Raw genomic sequence first — 19293 nt, 5'->3', positions numbered from 1 at the left:
TGTAAATCAATTAACGACACAAAACAATGACAGATATTGTCCAGAAACCCTCACAGGTACTGCATTTAGCATAAAACAATATGCTCAAATCACAACATGGCAAACTGCAGCCCAACAGGCAACAACAGCTGTCAGTGTGTCAGTGTGCTGACTTGACTATGACTTGCCCCAAAACTGCATGTGATTATCATAAAGTGGGCATGTCTGTAAAGGGGAGACTCGTGGGTACCCATAGAACACATTTACATTCACATATCTGGAGGTCAGAGGTCAAGGGACCCCTTTGAAAATGGACATGACAGTTTTTCCTCGCCAAAATTTAGCGCAAGTTTGGAACGTTATTTAACCTCCTTTGCGACAAGCTAGTATGACATGGTCGGTACAGATGGATTCATTAGATTTTCTAGTTTCATATGATACCAGTATCTTTACTTTAGCTTTAAGACTGAGCCCGCTACAACCTCTGAAAGATCGCGTTAACGTTACAGCCCTAGTTCATTGTTTTGTTCTATCGAGAATCGAGGAATTTCACTAGTATTGGTATCGACTACTAAATTTCTGGTAACATGACATCCTAGTAACTACAGCTGTCAGATTAATGTAGTGGAGTAAAAAGTACAATATTTCCCTCTGAAATATAGCGGTAGTAGACGTATAAAGTAGTGTAAAGTGAGTACAGTACGTGAATTAATGTGGTTATTTCCACCTCTGTATAACGGGTCCCTCAATTTATCTGAAAAATCTAAAATCACCAAATTTGGAGAGACATAGCTTTCACTGGACAGCGATGAAGTGATGTTTGTCATGTCAATTTTATTGTATACAATCCAATTTAACACATTTGCCTCTTATGGTTTTCTTTTTGTTCTTTAAAAGTATAAATTTTGCCTTTTAAACACTGACATTTTAAATCATTTGGCCACTAAATATCAGAAAGACATAAAACAAGACCAGTATATTGAAAATAATCACATTTTTTTATCCTGAATTTAAAAAAAAAAAACACCAAACTTTAGAGTCTCCTCTGATGGCCGGGGCTGCTCGTTCTTTTACCCTCTATCACGAGTGAAACCGGAGTAGCTGTGAATCCAATCTGAATAGGCTTTGATCAGCTGTGTCCATGTATAAATAACTGTACAGAGGGCTAATAATAGAAGCAATAATACATGCCCTGCATTGTTTCAGGTTGCCAAAGGAGGATAAATAGAGAGCTCAGATTATATTTGGGGTCTGAAGCCAGCGAGACCCCTTTCACCGCAACATGGGTCCTCCTGTCATATGGGACTGAGCAGTCAGCCAACTTGGCTCTTGTTTAACGGCTCCTGCTGCCAAAGACACCTACTTATTACCACCACGATGTTACCGCCCTATCTCACATACAGGCCACTTCTGTTGTCTTACACAAGCAAGATCTTCATTTTGATGCTTTTTGTTCTTTCATTATGTTATAATACAGTTATAGTGACGGCAGGTTGGTCACTTTACTCTTTCAAAAATTTAAAAAAAGGTCAGTTGATGTTTTTAAATTGATAAAAAGTGAGGAAATGAAGCAACAAACTCTGCCTTAAAGGTCCCATATCGTGCTCATTTTCAGGTTGTATTTTGTGTTTCTACTAGAACATGTTTACATGCTGTAATGTTTAAAAAAACTTTATTTTCCTCATACTGTCTGCCTGAATATGCCTGTATTTACCCTCTGTCTGAAACGCTCTGTTTTAGCGCATTTTGACGGAATTGCGACGGAATTGCAACAGAATTGCGTTGCTAGGCAACAGTTTGGGTCCATGTGTACTTCCTGTCAGCTGATGACATTCACATCCACTGCAACCAGGAATAAACTGGGACACATTTAGAAGGTTTACGTATAAAATTGTGTAAAGGGTCTAAATATTGTATATTTGTGACATCACAAATGGGCAGAAATCCTGACAGCTTGTTTCAAATGCAGAGTTTCTGAATACGGGCTGTGTGTATTTCCCTGTGGATTGAGTGTTTCGATACTTTCACAGTATTTATACAGAACTTAAGCCTGCTTTATAATAAAAAAACATGAAAATCTCACTTTTTTATAATATGGGACCTTTAAGTGTCTAGAGTCCTTTAACTTGTGTTATTTTAACCAGGAATATAGTTTACCTCAGTTTAGTTAACTGGTTTTATTGGGAATAATAACAAGAACTGGTATCATCAGGTGTGTGTCATGGATTTATCTGTAACATTTAAGTTGTATTCAATCTAAAACATACCAACGTATTGCTGGAAAATTGTGAGAGTGTGCCGACACATCATCAACAAAGTAAAACTAAATACATGCATATAATGCGTCACTGTGAGCTCACTATATATATATATGTACACCCTTTGCGAGTGATTGAAGTGGTAACTGTAACCTGAGGAAAAACCAGAAAGACAAAGAACCCAGAAGAGTAATATGAGGAGACGTGCAGCTGAAGGAATATTAAAACGTAGAAGCGGTTTGTTTGTTCATAAAGGTGCAGATGTCGTCTAGCGAGCTCAGCAGGCCTTTTCGGATGATTCATTCGGAAAGAGCTGACCAGAAAGACGAGGGAGGAAATATAAAACACGGGGAATGAAAAGATAAAGGAGATATTTCAGTGTAAAGACACACACATCTTTGTAGTCTCCAATCTTTATTTAATTTAATATTACCCCTCTTCCAAGGAGGTGGCAGTTTTGGTCCAGTTTCTTTATCTATTCGTCGGAAGCATATCTCAAAAACATAACAGATTTGAATGAAATCTGGTGGGAGGATAGCTCATTGAACAAGGAACAAGGGATTTATTGTATCTGACGTCATAGCAGGAAAAGCACAGGTGTTATAACATTAACAATGACTCCATTCTATTCCCAGGAAGCATGACAGTGTGACAGTGAGCGATCATGTACAACATCCTGAAACTGAAGCAGCTAAATGGAATTCAGCCATCGTTAATTATTATATTAATTATGCTTTTCTTACTGTGACGTGTCAAAATGTGTTCAGTGTCATGTGACTTACGTTGTTAATGATTTATCTGTATCAACTGACAATGGTAATTTCATGGGAATTAGTATAATCATTTAATTGCATTTAAATTGTAAAATGTTATTCTATTTTTTGTTATTTTATTAATCACTTATTTTTTATCATATTTAAGTTATATAATTTCCTTCTATTTTTTTCTATTTGATTATTTCATTAATCACTTATTTTATTGTATTTAAGTTGTATAATTTTATTCTATTTGATTATTTTATTAATCACTTATTTTATAATATTTAAGTTGTAAATTGTATTCTATTTCTATTATTTCATTAATCACTTATTTTTTTGTATTTAAGTTATATAATTTTATTCTATTTTTATTCAATTTTATTATTTTATTAATCACTTATTTTATTGTATTTAAGTTGTATAATTTTATTCTAATTTATTATTTCATTAGTCACTTATGTTATTGTATTTACGTTGTAAAATTTTATTTTATTTTTAATCTATTTTATTGTTATTTTATTTATCACTTATTTTATTGTAGTTAAGTTGTATAATTTTATTGTATTTTAATAATCACTTATTTTATTGTATTGACATTGTATAATTTTATTGTTTTATTATTTTATTTATTACTTATTCTATTGTACTTAAGTTGTATAATTTTATTCTGTTTTATTATTTTATTTATTACTTATTCTATTGTACTTAAATTCTATAATTTTATTCTATTTTATTGTTATTGTATTTATCACTTATTTTATTGTATTTAACTTGTATAATTTTATTCTTTTTTATTTTATCAATCTAATTTTTACTTCACACTGTTTTACTACTGTTACTGTTATTAGAGCTTTTAATTCTATTTTATTACATTTCTATCATTTTATTGTCTCCAGTGCATTAGTCTCAAATTGTTAAATTGCTGAATTGTTGTGTCTTTTCTATTTTTTTCACAGTTCACACTTGTTCCGTCTTATTTTTTGGCTTATCAGTCATCAATGAACTGCACTAACTAACCTGTACGAAAGATACGAATAAAGTCTGATTTGATTGATTAACTCTCATAAGCAGTACTTCATTAAAAACTGCACTCTTTAATGGCTCTGTCCACACTGAAGTCTGGAGCCATTGCATAGCTTCATTCTTTTTCTACCAATGTGTTGAAAATTAATTTACACACCTGTATTTTTCATGACCTTTACTAGTTTGTGTCAACATTATATTATTTCTATCTGTGGGATCTCTTGTTGGGTCTCTAAACTATGGTGTCAAAGTGTTAAAATCGTAGGACAAGTTGATAAAACAAATATACAGTATATATACACATAAATGTGTATACATGTACACATGCGTATACATACATATATTTATACCCAATTGTCTGACACATGATTAAAACACATTATTCACACGTCTAACTTGCTTTTACTTTAATTTCTTCAGCCTCAGCAGCTCTATTCAATCTAACTTCATACAGTATGTTGGTGTGACGGTGAGTAATAATGACTTCTCAGTGTGGCGATGAAATCTAAGATGTGTTTACTAATTTACATGTTGGGTGCAGAGATTGATCTTATCACAGCTTTTTCATATTACAGAGTATGTTAGGGAGTTTACCTAATATACATGTCTGTTTCTTACTTGCAAAAGTCAAGAAATAAACAAAAAAACATGTAATCATGGTGTGACAGTATTTCAGAGGGAGGCACCGAAAGCTCAGACAGTTTGTATGATGATATTATATTCTTATTATAACAACAGAGCTCCATTTTTACTTGTGAGTTAAGAGTTTACGAGCAGCACGTGAAGGCACCGTGTCTTCTTCCTCCAGCCTCCTGGAGAGACTTTTGATTGGCTGCCAGTGACATCATCCCTGCTCGTTTGGTGGGACTGAAGGCAGTTCAAGCGACATCCCTCCTCTCCTCCTCCTCTTCTCCTCCTCTCCTCCTCTCCTCCTCCTCTAAACCCTCCTCCTCTCCATCTCTCCTCCTCCTCCTCTCCCTCTCCTCCTCCTATCCTCCTCTCTTCTTCTCCTCCTCTTATCCTCCTCTCCTCCTCTAAACCCTCCTCCTCCACCCCTCCATCTCTCCTTCTCCTCCTCATTCTCCATCCCTCCTTTCCTCCTCCTCCTCTCCTCCTCTATCCCTCCTCCTCAGACAGGAGGAGGAGAGGAGGAAGAGGAGGAGGAGGTGGAGAGGAGAGGAGGAGGAGAGTAGGAGGATGAGAGTAGGAATAGAGGAGGAGGAGGAGGTGGAGAGGAGGAGGAGACAAGGAGAGAAGGAAGAGGAGGAGAGGAGGAGAGGAGGAGGAGGAGGAGGAGGAGGAGGAGAGGAGAGGCCGAGGTATAGAGGGTTGGAGGAGAGGATGAGAGGAGGAGGGGAGGAGGAGGAGGAGAAGAGGAGGAAAAGAAGAGGAGAGGAGGAGGAGGAAGAGGAGGAAGAGGAGGAGGAGGAGGAGGAAGAGGAGGAAGAGGAGGAGGAGAGGAGGAGGAGGAGGAGGAGGAGGAGGAGGAAGAGGAGGAGAAGAGGAGAAAAGGAGGAATAGAAGAGGAGAGGAGGAGAAGGAAGAGGAGAGGAGGAGAGGAGGAAGAGGAGGAGGAGGAGGAAGAGGAGGAGGAGGTGGAGGTGGAGGAGAGGAGGAAGAGGAGGAGGAGGAGGAAGAGGAGGAGGAAGAGGAGGAGGAGGAGGAGGAGGAAGAGGAGGAGGAGGTGGAGGAGAGGAGGAGAGGAGGAGGAAGAGGAAGAGGAGGAGGAGGAGGAGAGGAGGAGGAAGAGGAGGAGGAGGAGGAGGAGGAGGAGGTGGAGGAGAGGAGGAGGAGGAGGAGGAGAGGAGGAGGAAGAGGAGGAGGAGGAAGAGGAGGAGGAGGAGAGGAGGAGGAAGAGGAGGAGGAGGAGGAAGAGGAGGAGAGGAGGAGGAGGAAGAGGAGGAGGAGGAGAGGAGGAGGAAGAGGAGGAGGAGGAGGAAGAGGAGGAGGAGGTGGAGAGGAGGAGGAAGAGGAGGAGGAGGTGGAGGTGGAGGAGAGGAGGAGGTGGAGGAGGAGAGGAGGAGGAAGAGGAGGAGGAGAGGAGGAGTCAGACGTCTCGGCTGAAGCAGACTCCTCCCCTGCAGGCTGGACTCACTGTAATATTAATGCTGTCTTCTGATTGGCTGTCAGGCGCGTCCATCCCGCTGCGCAGTCAGGAGGCTGGCAGTCAGACTTCCTTCAGTATTATATTGTGGAGAGGAGCTGAGAGCTGAGAGCTAAAAAGTACAAAAAAAAATGTTGCCTCTCCACAACACCGGGACGGACTGAATGGAGGCGACGCTCAGAACATCAATCCGTCTCTACGGCTCACCGCGACGCACTCCTCCGGTAAGCACCAATACAAGGCAAGTTTGGCACATTATGGCACAAGTTGTTGAAATGCACAGTCATATATATATATAGAGATTTCATTCTATAATTAATGAAGAGGGAATATCAAATTGCTGCAACCATTTTGATCTTATTATTATTATTATTATAGTGTTTTATTCTAATGTTTATTATAAGCCACCAAGTTAAAATAATGCAACCATGGCATTTTTTTTATTTTTTTTTATTATTATTTTATTTAATATTACCTCGGTGTGAATTGAATTTTCCACCAGCAGCTCATCTGATCACTTCGTCTCGTCCTGAGAGCCATATCATATTCTCGGCACGTTCTCATGCCGGTTTCTTCAATGAATTTGCTCCATGAATGATTCCTCCTGTTTGGCTCAACCTGCACCTCCACTGCTTTAAAGGACGCCAATGGCCGGGACAGGCAGTGCTCGGCTGGTGTCTTTACATAACATGCTGGATGACATGCTTTTAAAAAACGCTCTGGCTGCTGATCAAAAGGAAATGCCACCCTTCTTCTTTTTTTTTTTTTTTTGTAGCCTGACTTTTCCAGTTGGGGGAGAGACCAAACTGCGGCGTTGATGCAGTATTTTATCTTTTTTTCTTCTCCTCTCTCTTGTTATAAAAGCTTTGGATCAGACAGAGCAAGAGTTGAAAAATTCAACATCACACACACAGCACCAGCAGTACAGTATCTACAGGATGATTCACATTAGTTACACTCAAAGTAGTGATTCAGTTACACCAGACTCTGATGATTGCACTGTTTATTATTAGTCTGTCACGCCTAAATCTTCCCACCAAGTTGGGTGTTGCCCTGCAGGTGTTGACACTACTAATATTTGGCTTCGGCGGCCGTTTTCTAGTTTGCATGTTGATCCAACAGACACGAGGTCGTCCCGTTCGTGCACCCTTGCTCCTTCATTCATTGAACCGTTTTTAGTTTGTCCTCGCCTCATGTTTTTGTCTCTGTCCCCCCACAGAGCGGCGTGTTGACTTCTCCGTAAACGTCCAGCCCTCAGCCTCCCCATGCCTCCATCTCCTCTTGACGACAGAATTGTGGTGGCGCTGCCAAGGCCGATCCGACCTCAGGAACTCCAACTGCGCCTGGACACCAGCTACCTGGACTCCGTCGCCACCAGCACCAGCGACAAGACAGTCATCAGCACCACCGTGGTGAAGATCCGGGCGACGGCCAATCTTGTAACGTATATGCCCTCATCCAAGGGCTCCACGCGCTCGTTGTCGTGTGGATGCAGCAGTGCCAGCTGCTGCTCAGTGACTACCTATGAGAAGGACAGCCAGAGCCTCAACCACAGCCAGGTGAGCGCCAGCAGCCCCAACCTCAGCTATGCCGGGGCCCCCACCCCGATGGTCAGCAACCACGAAGCATTAAGCGCCCCGAGTCTCGCCCCGGGCACCCCTAAGGTCCTGCCCGCCGTGAGGGTCATCCACCCCAATGAGCTGGCCAAGCGGGTGAGCTGCTGCCCCATGGGACACCCCGTGGGGCCCGTGCCCGTCATCATCGACTGCCGGCCCTTCATGGAGTACAACAAGAGCCACATCCGGGGGGCCGTGCACATCAACTGCTCCGACAAGATCAGCCGGCGGCGGCTGCAGCAGGGCAAGATCACTGTGCTGGACCTCATCTCCTGCCGCGAGGGCAAGGACTCTTATAAGGGCATCTTCTCCAAAGACATTGTGGTTTACGACGAGAGCACCATAGACCCCAACCGGCTGACGTTCGCCCAGCCGCTGCACGTGGTCCTGGAGTCGCTGAGGAGGGAGGGCAAGGACCCCATCATCCTCAAAGGTAACGCCGAAGTGGGTTTGTCAAGACGTAGTGAGTTTATCAGCGTAAAAAAGGGATAGAAACCACAATTTGATGGGCTTTAGTAGGGGTGTAAGGATACGTTTTTTACATGATACGATATGTATCACTTTCTATTGTTCCAATACGATTCAAGGACGATATTTGGCTCATCTAGAGCGATACGATTCAATGACACTCACTTCTTTTTGCCAAAAATCAGTGTGACTGTGAAATAAATAGCTGGATACTGGACGCTGCAGGTCAGGATTCCTCAATTTTTTTCTTTTAACGGAATCAGGGATAAATTACTTATGGATATAAACAAGTAAACACAACGATTCACGACAAATACATAAACCTTTTATTTGAAAATAATAAAAAATGCAACTTCAGGACCTGCTGCTTCAATTCTCAAGATACAAGGTGGTGCAATATTTAACAAAAAATAAAATAAACCAACTTTTATTCAAGTTATATGAACAGTGGTTCAACCTGCTGCTTCTGTTCATATTTTCAATATAAACTGTAGAGCAATAATATTGGCGTCTCAGTAGTTGCATGTAAAGACTGGTCGCGTTGACGTTGTGTTTTATCTGGCCTTTGCATATTCTGCAAACAGCGAGCGATTTATCAAGAACATCTCCCTTTTTTTTTGCAAAATGTTTCCACACACTGGACCTCAAACGCGGCTTGAAAAGCTCTCGCTCGTCTGGCTCTTCCTCGCCATCCGCCATCCTTTGTTTTGTTATCATCTTTCTGAGATTGGCGCTGCTGGCGCATGTCAATGACGTCATACACAGGGAGAGTGAACCGGAGTAACATTTACTATTAAAAGTACTAAAAAATACATCCATATAACGTTTGTCGTGCTTAGGTGCAAATTCGTAGTATAGATACGATAGATTATTCACCTTGCAAATCGATTTTAGATCGATATACGTCCCCCGTAAAGGACAACTTGCCGAGTACCCATCGATGTAGTTGGATCGTAGGAATATAAATCGATGTAGTAGATGAATCGTTACACCTCTAGGCTTTAAGTTTGACTCTGGAGGGAGTAAATCAGTTTGGACATGTGAAAGGAACGTCGTGGTAGAAGCTTAGTGGCAATATAAACTGATATGAGGTAGCATAATATTATGTAGTGCAAAGCCTGTTGACCTTTATTGTTTTGGTCAGCTGATGCTGCCTGTAAACACACTGGTTGTAGTTGTATCATGTGAGCTTTGCACTGAAGTGTTAGCACACGTAGAATCAAGCCTATGCAGTCTAAATCACCCTCATACATAAACATATGCATACGCTCTTCACCAGCTTTCTATATGACACTCATTAAGCATTTTGCAGGAAGTGAGAGCAGCTGTTAGTAAATAAGGCAGCCTATTGAGATCCCTGGGCTGCTGCCATGTTTTCTATCTTTGCTGTGTGTGTGTGTGTTTGAAGCTGTCGTGTTGGGGGCTGGGCTCTTATGAGTGTTTTCTGAATGCCTCCCAGTCAACGTCTAGCCGTAAGATCACAGCACCTTGATCTCTTCTTCTTCTTCTTCTTCTTCTTCTTCTTCTTCCCTTCTTCGTCCTCTGGTCCTCCTCTGTGCGCTTTGATGGACGAGGCTGCTCATCCTGCAGCGGCGTCTGTGTGAAGCTCGCCTCAGTGGGAGGAACAGGCAGACTGTCTTGCTCTTTCTTCCTCTGGTTGAGTTCGTGCAAAATGCAAGACATCCTCGCTCAAATGGGCTCGCAATGACTTTTATCTAGTTCCTTCTTTCATATCGGGAATGGTCGGCATCTTCCGTGTGTGTCCCCATTTACATGTCTGAATGTAGTCAAATACTTAGATGTATGAATTAAACCTGCAGTAGGCAGAATATTTTTGGCATCATTGGGCAAAAAATTCCATAATAACCTTTCAGCGTATTGTAATTCAAGTGTTCTGAGAGAAAACTAGACTTCTGCTCCTCCTCATGGCTCTGTTTTCAGGCTTTAGAAAAATCGAGCCTGTGACGGGAGACTTTGACCAATCACAGGTCATTTCAGAGAGAGAGAGCGTTCCTATTGGCTGTGCTCTGGCTGGTGGGCGGTGCTTGGTATTTCCACAACTGATCTCAACATGGCTCACAAACTGATGCCATTAGGAGCACCGGAGGACACGGAGGCACGTGATTGTTTTTCAGATTACCTGTCTCATGCACTACTGTCAGGATATAGTGACCGTTTTAGAAAAATAAATTTATTTTCCCCATTTCTCCTCACTGTTGCTTTAATTGTTGACATTTTACCAAAACATGAACCAAACCAGCCCTAAGCATAACATTTGAAATGCTGCCGTTTTTCATTGGTTTTCCTGTCATGATATCAGCGAGCAGGCAGCACAGGTATCCAGCTGGAAAACAGATAGTCGGCGAGGCAAAGTATCCAGGGAGTAAAGTAAAAACAGAACAGAAATTCAACAAACCTTAGTCAAACATAGTTAACATATGTTGTCACTAGGGCTGTCATCGATTCAAATATTTAATCGCGCACATTTTTTATCTGTTCAAAATGTACCTTAAAGGGAGATTTGTCAAGTACTTAATCCTCTTATCAACATGGGAGTGGACAAATATGATGCTTTATGCAAATGTATGTATATATTTATTATTGGAAATCAATTAACAACACAAAACAATGACAGATATTGTCCAGAAACCCTCACAGGTACTGCATTTAGCATAAAACAATATGCTCAAATCATAACATGGCAAACTGCAGCCCAACAGGCAACAACAGCTGTCAGTGTGTCAGTGTGCTGACTTGACTATGACTTGCCCCAAACTGCATGTGATTATCATAAAGTGGGCATGTCTGTAAAGGGGAGACTCGTGGGTACCCATTGAACCCATTTACATTCACATATCTGGAGGTCAGAAGTCAAGGGACCCCTTAGAAAATGACAATGACAGTTTTTCCTTGCCAAAATTTAGTTTGGAGCGCCATTCATCAGGTTTTCTAGTTTCATATGATGTCAGTATCTTCACTCCAGCTTTAAAACTGAGCCCGCTACAACCTCCAAAAGACCGATTGCGTTAATGCTTTAAAGAAATTAGTGGCGTTTGTTCAGAAGGTGCAGCAGTTTAAACCCAAAAGCATCCCCTCACCAGCCCGTGCATTGTTCACATGCATGGACCAATAGTCTGTGGCTCGGCGCATTGTCTTCACATGATCAGAGAGTGCTGTGATTCCAATCACCTTCTGCGCCGATCACAAACCTCATCTGTCCTCCAACTCAGCTCAGCATCAGTGCTAAAACCGTTGGACTCTTTTCTCTTTATTTATTGATATGGTCTTTCCTGTGCGTCCATGAGAATTAGCCACTACTCACACAAGGATTTACAAACCATCTTCAATCAATAAATGAGTGGTATCTCAAAGAGAGTGTGTGAGACCTGGACTAATTGATACATCACCATCATCTACATGTTCTTACCGGACAACCTGTGGCGATTGTTAATGACATTCATAGAACCATCATCTAAGGGTTCATTCAATCAGCATCACTGAGGTCACACGTTTGGTATCCATTAAACCAACGCCTATTTTACAGCGTTAAAACGAATTTGCGTTAACTTAGTGCCCTAGTTGTCACCCAAAATGAACACTGTAACCGGACTACTTGATTACTTTAAGCAAAATATTTAACCAGCGTATAGGAATGATTTTGACAACACATTAGTTTAAGGACTGTGGCTGTTGATAGTCGTTGTTGGTTTTGTTTAAAGGGACTGTTTGTAACTTTTTAAGCGTATAAATGTAGCGGGTCGACACACATGCGCGTTCGCATATGCGCGTTCGCATATGCGCGCTCGCGTGTGGCCGGAGCCTCGTCTCCGCTGCCTGCTTACCTTCACTCAGACAGAGCGCGCGTTCTTGCGTACTCGCTCCACCTCTAGACGTGAACGCGCGCTCACTCCACACTGCAGAAGAGTTAGTTTAGCTCTGAGAATATCTAGTGAATGTACAGTGGACGTTTGTGCAGAAATAACTGCTGCAGCTCCTCCAGACCAACAGAGGTTTCCCGTGTCTTGTGAAGTGATGGAGCTCCTCCACGTGTTACGTTGTCGTCTCGTTACCGACCGGGTGCCGGTGTCTTCGGCTGCCGGCTGCGGTCGGGAGGCGATAATGTAACTCGTTGAGGAGCCCCGCTGCCTGAGCCTGCGCTGAGGCAGGAAAAGCCAACACTAGGATCAGCAGTGATTCATGGAGAGACCTTCGTCTGGTCAGCTAACATTACTGCCAAGCAGCTGAAATATAGAGTGATATTGTGGTTTTAGCTGACGTGTGTCGCCTCACTGTTTTGAGCGATGCTCGTCCATGTCTATTTAGAGCGAGCAAGCGCAAGCTCGACGCTGACTTTCGTTGATTTAAAGGCCACAGGTGTCGCTGTTAACAAGCATATCTGAAAGTTACAAATAGTCCCTTTAATACTTTCACTACACTTTTCATTTCTCTCTAAATGTAGAGGTGACTAATTCTTCATTTCCTTATAAATACATGTGAGTTCTCGGAAAATAGGCAGGAGGTTGTTATTATTACAAGCAGTAGTAATAGTGACATATTTGGAACATGCTACTGAATAATTTCCATTATTGGCTCAGTTACCAGCATGTCTTAGTCATGATTCATTGTAATACAGTTGTTGCGTGACACTCAGCTACACTGGAAATACAGCGCTGCAGATAAGAGCGGTACATTCAATCCGTCAGAATTGCCATAAACAACATGTCAGTAGTGTCGGAGGGTTTAAGGGTAAAGTATTGGAAACAGCAGGTCTGTGGTGTGAGAGGCCTTTTTTTCTCTCGAGGCAGAGGCGGTAATTTCGAAGCAGGAACTGAGCCTGAGGTTTATGAAAATGATAGACCGTCTTCATGTTTTCCTCTTTGAGTTTAGTCAGACGTTAACGACAGACGGTCACACTCGACAGATTTCATCTCACAGCAATGTGCTGCTGCTTCTGGAGATCCTGTTATTCTCAGTTTACTATGAAAAGTGTTATTTATCAGCTGAGTTTTGACCTGAAAAGAGAGACGTTGGTTCGGTTTCAAAATAGGAAATTCACAGCTTAGACATTTGACTGTTTGTTGATACTAGACAAAAGATGTTGGCTTCCAAATATCAGAAGATATTACCTTGATTGTTCCATCGTGGGGAGGTTAGTTTAGCTCATTGGTTTGGATTTATGTTTAGTGAGAGTCCAATAAATCATATACTGTATACAAGAAGTGAACGTAGTCACCGTGACGTCACCCATTGGTTTGTGGACTGCCCTTTTGATGCCTTGAGTTCGCCATCTTGGTTTTTTTGCAACAAGAAGTGACCCGAGAGGGTGGAGCTAAGTACAACCGAACGCTGAATAAAACATTTTTAGGCGTCCTAAATTGTTGTAATTAACTTTCATGAAGTGAAAACACACTGTGAAAGGGTTAAAGTTGTAAGACGAAAACACAGACAACTCCCAGACCAGACAACCGTTGTAGCGACCTGTCAATCACAAGGTAGCCACGCCCAAAAGCATCCCCTGCTTTATGGTCTATTTGAATCTAAATGGGACCATAATTCACTAAATGAACATCATGCTGTATTGAAGAAGACTTGAAACTAGTGATTGAGACCATAAACTCATGTTTACAATGTTTACTGAGGTAATAAATCAAGTGAGAAGTAGGCTCATTTTCTCATAGACTTCTATACAATCAGACATCAGAAGACTCGCCCCCTGCTGGCTGTTAGAAAGAATGCAAGTTTAAGACACTTCAGCATCGGCTTCACTTTTCAGACCCGGAGGTTTGCCCACTGCAACAAAAAGCTCTATTAAATGCACACCAGACGACAGACAAAGGTAGCGACATTTAGCAGCTAAAGAGCCACATATTTCCCTTAGGAGGTGGTGTAGACCAAAACAGAGATAAAAGAGTGAATATTGGACTTATATTCTCCTACAAAATGAATGCTAATGTTAACTCTGTTTCTATTAGAAATGTTTGCCAACACAACAACACATTTATAAGGTGATAAAATGGAAAAGTTGACTGCCTGTAAGTGCTAAAGAAATCTATTAATGCTGCTTCAAAGTTAGGCGATTTGAAAATGCAGTGTGGTAAAATGTGGTTGTCAGAAATCCTGATAACTTATGTAACCTGTGGCTTTCTGAACAAAGGTGTAGGTGTGATAAATATATTGTATTGTAGGCAAGATATGGTATTATGAAACACTGTGTGTAATACAACATGTCTGTAAAGTGGTCTTCATTAATACAGCTTAGTCTTAAGAGAAATAGCAGTGGAAATTCCCCCCCAAACGTCTTGTTGATTTTGTTGTCAGAGGACCAGTAAAGACTTCCCTTTATTTGATCTACTACAGTGTAATTATTACCACAGCGTCCCATGACAGCGAGGGCTGTTCCACTATCAGCGTAACATCAGGATAATGTCTTTGTTCGTGGTTAACAATCGGGCCGTTTTATGGTGAACCCACCTGCCCGGTCACCAGGGGGGGGAAGTTGTGCGATGACCTCACATGGCATGATGTCAACTCTTACAATGTGAACAATACATGAACTGATACTGTATGTGTGTGTGTGTGTGGGTCTGACACTTTCCACCCCCTCCCCACAACTCTTGTGCTGAAGGGAAACTTTGGCATCACTGGCAACAGGTGCAAACCAGTTATTTGGAGAAGTGCAGATGTCCAGTGAGAAGTATATTAAACATTTAGTACGTCTATTTACCTGCAGATTAACGAGGGGGGATTTCTCATGAGGTTCAGTTGGTGGAAACTGTTTTTAGTAGCTTCTTAAAGTTAGTTGTTGTGAATGGAAACACTGCCCCAATCCCTTCATATTGATTTAATATCCAAATGGAGACATTAAAATTACAACCAAATGTAACCGTTTAAGATGGAAATTGGAGATTTCTGTCATGTTTTAGTGCTTCACAGCTCGTAAAGCCAGTTGTCCTTGCTTTTATCAGACGCGTATGCAGAGCTTACTTGTCCTGTTCAGTCGTAACGTGTGCCATGTGGTGCACAGAAGCATGAGTGCATGTATTTTTAGCATGGAGGGCTCCAGTGGGAATTGAACCCTTAACCCTAGCAAGGAAAACCAACAAGGTCCAATTTGCAATAATGAAAGGGGGGAAAAAATAAAGTAAATATGAAAAGAAGTTTGGCAGTTAAATAATTCCACTTCCTGCTCGCCCAACCACACAAAGCGCCGTGTTTACTTTGAGCTTACGTCACAATCTGTCTTGTTTGTGTTCACAGGAGGCCTTAGCTGCTTCAGGCAGAACCACGAGAACCTGTGCGAGCACTCGCTGCACCTCCACGAGGGCTTGGACACCGGTGCTGCTGCTGGCCTGACGGGGCCGCTACCTCACTCCCTGCCCTCCACGCCGGACATAGAGAACGCGGAGCTGACACCCATCCTGCCCTTCCTCTACCTGGGGAACGAACACGACGCTCAGGACATCCACACGCTGCAGCGCTATAACATCGGCTACATCCTAAACGTGACCACCCATCTGCCGCTCTACCACTACGACACGGGCATCTTCATCTACAAGCGCCTGCCCGCCACGGACAGCAACAAGCAGAACCTGCGGCAGTACTTCGAGGAGGCGTTTGAATTCATCGGTATGAAAACATTAACACAGTGGTCTTGTGACCCTTTAAGATGATGTAATGTCTACTTGAGAGCTTTAAAGGGGACATATCCTAAAAATCTCATACATACACATTAGGGCTTTCAAAGTTAACGCGATAACGCAAAAATCATTTTAACGCCACTACTTTTTTTAACGCATTAACGCAATCGATCTTGCAGAAGTTGTAATATTTAATGATGGCAGTTGCAGGCTGACCTTTTACCATAAGCAACATCTACATTGCACACATAAATAAGAGTTTTTGGAGTACTTATTGAGACTTTAAGACATTATACACTTAGATAAGAAAGTTTCCAAAAGCGTATTCCACCAATACATTCTGCATTGTATCCTAATGCAGAAACATATTAAAGCTTTTTGATGCTATTCTCCTGCTACGTGTGAAAATGAATTTGCCTGCCGTGGAATTTCCTCCTTTAATCAACACTGAGTATGATAACGTCAGACTGATATCACTACAGCTGCTTTACATATACGCTGGACCAGTACGAACGAGTAGTGGCGCTCGTAAAGATAGTGTGAAAATAAAGCCGTCATATCAGCCTAAATGACACCGACTGTGACGGTTTATTTATTTGCCTAAATTAGATCATGGTGTCGGTTATGACCGCCGTTATGCAAACAGGAAGTGACAAAAGTGACAAACGTAGACTAAGACCATCCCCATCAAAGACCGTATTTGAACTATGACTGGTTACAATCCCGTCTCCCATAAACAACCGTCGTCAACTGAGCAAACTTCATCTGCTGGCAGTGATGAAATGTAACTAAGTACATTTACTCAAGTACTGTACTTAAGTACAATTTTGACATGCTTATACGTTACTTGACTATCTCCATTTGATGCTACTTTATACTTCTACTCTTCTACAATTCAGAGGAAAATACTGTACTTTTTACTCCCCTACTTTTATTTGACAGTTATTAGTTACATTTTACATTAAAAAACATGATATGATGCAGTACTATACTACTAATCTACCCAGTACTATACAGAGTATCCCAAATTGGCTCCACATTGATGAACTACAACATGAAAACATGTATTTGTTAGTGATGAAAACAGAATAATGTAATTAGGGCTGTCAAAGTTAACGTGATAATAAGCTAGAGTGGAGATACTGGTATCATATGGAACTAAAAAACCTAATGAATCCATCAGTACCAACCACGTCATACTAGCTTGTCATGAAGGAGGCTAAATAACGCTCCAAACTTACGCTAAATTTTGGCGAGGAAAGACTGTCATGGCCGTTTTCTAAGGGGTCCCTTGAGTTTAACGTCAATACGTTTTGCAGGCCTGAAGCAGTAATCTTTTGTTTCACAAGCTGTGGTGTTAAAAACTGAGTTGGTTGCCTGCCTGTTTCAAATTGCCTAACAGTATTGTACAGTGTTGTTGTGAATGTGTGAATTGCAGAAGGGTGCTTCTAGGGTGCTTTTGGCCATTAAATGCTGGCAGTGTGCTGCGATACTGAATGGAAATAAGAAGGAAATGGATGATGTATCATTTTGAAATGTTTTGATACGGGAAAGATATTTTTCTGCATCTTACTTTAAAGGACCAGTGTGTAACATTTAGGGGGATCTATTGTCAGAAATGGAATATAATATTAATAACTATGTTTTCGTTGGTGTGTAATCACCTGAAAATTAGAGTTGTTGTGTTTTCGTTAGCTTAGAATGAGCCGTTTATATCTTGTTATATCCATGTTGCTCCGTCATGTTTCCACAGTAGCCCAGAACGGCTTGGGTCGGAGTCGATAACATTAGTCGCTCCCGTCGCCGCCTCTCTCTCTCTTTCTTGCTTCACCACTCACTTCCTTCGTACACACACCCTCTAAGCACCAAATGACCTACACTACTCTTACAACAACTGGCTCTAAATAGAGCCATACTTGTTTTTTGCGTCAGCTAGATACTGTCAGATCCTAGACTCTGCTCCTTTAAGGAAAGGTTCTTTTTATTTCACAAAAAAAACTATAGTTCTTAAATGTTAAATGCAAACACCGGCACCCGTACTAATTTTGCCAGTTCTGGATTGTATTGTGTTTAGGAAAAGCTATTTCCCCGAGTAAAATACAATCTAGCAAAATCTGAACAGTCAGTTTCCAATACTCCAATCAGGCTCTTCTCACACACCGTTCGTAGCTGTAATTCGTATATATCCTACAAAATCAATTTGTATGTAATCCACGTAATCGTGAACGGAGGAGAGAAGTATAAAGACCATACAAACGCTCTGTAGGGAGGAGGTCAGAAAACATTGGACTTTCGCCCAGGACACCGGTGTTCGTACTCCGTGTGAAACCAGACGTTAACGTTGATTTATTTGTCGCCTAACTTCCGTACTTAAGTAACGCCACTTCCAGAGTTATTTTAACCCAAACCACAATCTTTTCCTGAACTATGTAGTACTATGTAGTTTTGTTGCCTAAACCTAACCAAGTTGTTTCCTGTGAAGATGGAAGTTTATTTTGAAAAGACTGTTGCTAGACATTCGTAGGAATAACTATTCGTAAGATATCATATGAACTGTTGTATGAGGATACGTTGCTCCAATACATGTTACGGATACATTTCAGTTGGTACCAAAAAATACTGAGGTTCAATAACCAGACCTGGATGTTTTAATATCACATCATGTTTGATATACTGAACTTCCCCTTTAGGGAACAAAGCATTTATTATAATGTGTCCTATGTTCCTCTCTGCAGAGGAAGCACATCAAGCAGGTATGGGCCTTCTGATCCACTGCCAGGCAGGCGTGTCTCGTTCAGCCACCATCGTGATCGCCTACCTGATGAAGCACACCTGGATGACCATGACGGACGCCTACAAGTTCGTCAAAACCAGGAGGCCCATCATCTCCCCGAACCTCAACTTCATGGGCCAGCTGTTGGAGTTCGAGGAGGACCTCAACAACGGAATAACGCCACGAATCCTCACGCCAAAGCTGATTGGTGTGGAAACCGTCGTCTAAAAACTGAACCCACTTGCTCACACTTTGTACTCACTCTCACTGTTTGTTTTTCAAGGCTGCTCTACGAGCTTTTGGAGTGTGAGAGCCGCTGTATTCTTCATGAATCTCCTCACGCTCATCTTGGACTCTCTGGAGTGCCAAAGCTCTGGGTCAGCGGTGATGAGAAATGCCAAAAATCCCTACTGTTTGGACCTGGCCGAAGTCCCGGAGGAGAGGACGAGTTAGAGGTAGAGACAGGGAGGGGAATCGGTCAGTGGGAAGCTTTCCATTTGTGACCGCAGAGGAGCAAACACGAGGGAAAAGGGAATCGGTTTGGAAAAGATATTCTACGTGCTTAGGGGCAATTACTGACAAGAGAAACTCTTAACGCTCACACTGTGGCACACAGTTTTCTGTTTGCAGACTCAGGCGGGGGTTGGCCACGGCAGTGCCTGTCAAAAAAGAAAAAA

The 19293-nt window shown here is 41.9% G+C and overlaps 1 protein-coding gene and 1 long non-coding RNA gene across 7 annotated transcripts in view; one reads left to right on the top strand and one right to left on the bottom strand.

Moving 5' to 3' along the window:
* LOC119477005 overlaps nucleotides 1-19293 on the bottom strand; it is a 103101-nt gene that overhangs the window by 10567 nt on the left and 73241 nt on the right. For 2 of the 5 annotated variants that reach the window (XR_005204150.1, XR_005204149.1), the window contains one exon: nucleotides 18766-19275. The exons of 1 other annotated variant lie outside the window; for it this stretch is intronic. This is a non-coding gene — a long non-coding RNA (uncharacterized LOC119477005). Of the gene's footprint in view, nucleotides 1-10370; nucleotides 10551-11155; nucleotides 11214-18765; nucleotides 19276-19293 lie in introns of those variants that run through there. 2 more of the 5 variants (XR_005204152.1, XR_005204153.1) reach the window with 2 other exon arrangements.
* dusp10 (dual specificity phosphatase 10) lies at nucleotides 6175-18878 on the top strand. 2 transcript variants are annotated; one of them, XM_037750754.1, is made up of 4 exons: nucleotides 6175-6346; nucleotides 7342-8171; nucleotides 15464-15832; nucleotides 18579-18878. In XM_037750754.1, exons 2-4 carry the CDS (start codon nucleotides 7388-7390, stop codon nucleotides 18842-18844), a joined length of 1419 nt encoding a protein of 472 aa, XP_037606682.1. In that variant the 5' UTR covers nucleotides 6175-6346; nucleotides 7342-7387; the 3' UTR covers nucleotides 18845-18878. The 2 variants fall into 2 exon arrangements, with proteins under 2 accessions (XP_037606682.1, XP_037606683.1); XM_037750755.1 differs by having other exon boundaries at nucleotides 6175-6363.

Source organism: Sebastes umbrosus, chromosome 18 (genome assembly GCF_015220745.1).
Source record: "Sebastes umbrosus isolate fSebUmb1 chromosome 18, fSebUmb1.pri, whole genome shotgun sequence".
NCBI lineage: Eukaryota > Metazoa > Chordata > Actinopteri > Perciformes > Sebastidae > Sebastes > Sebastes umbrosus.
Note: the sequence above shows the minus strand (reverse complement) of the source record. Positions and strands in the feature narration are given on the sequence as shown.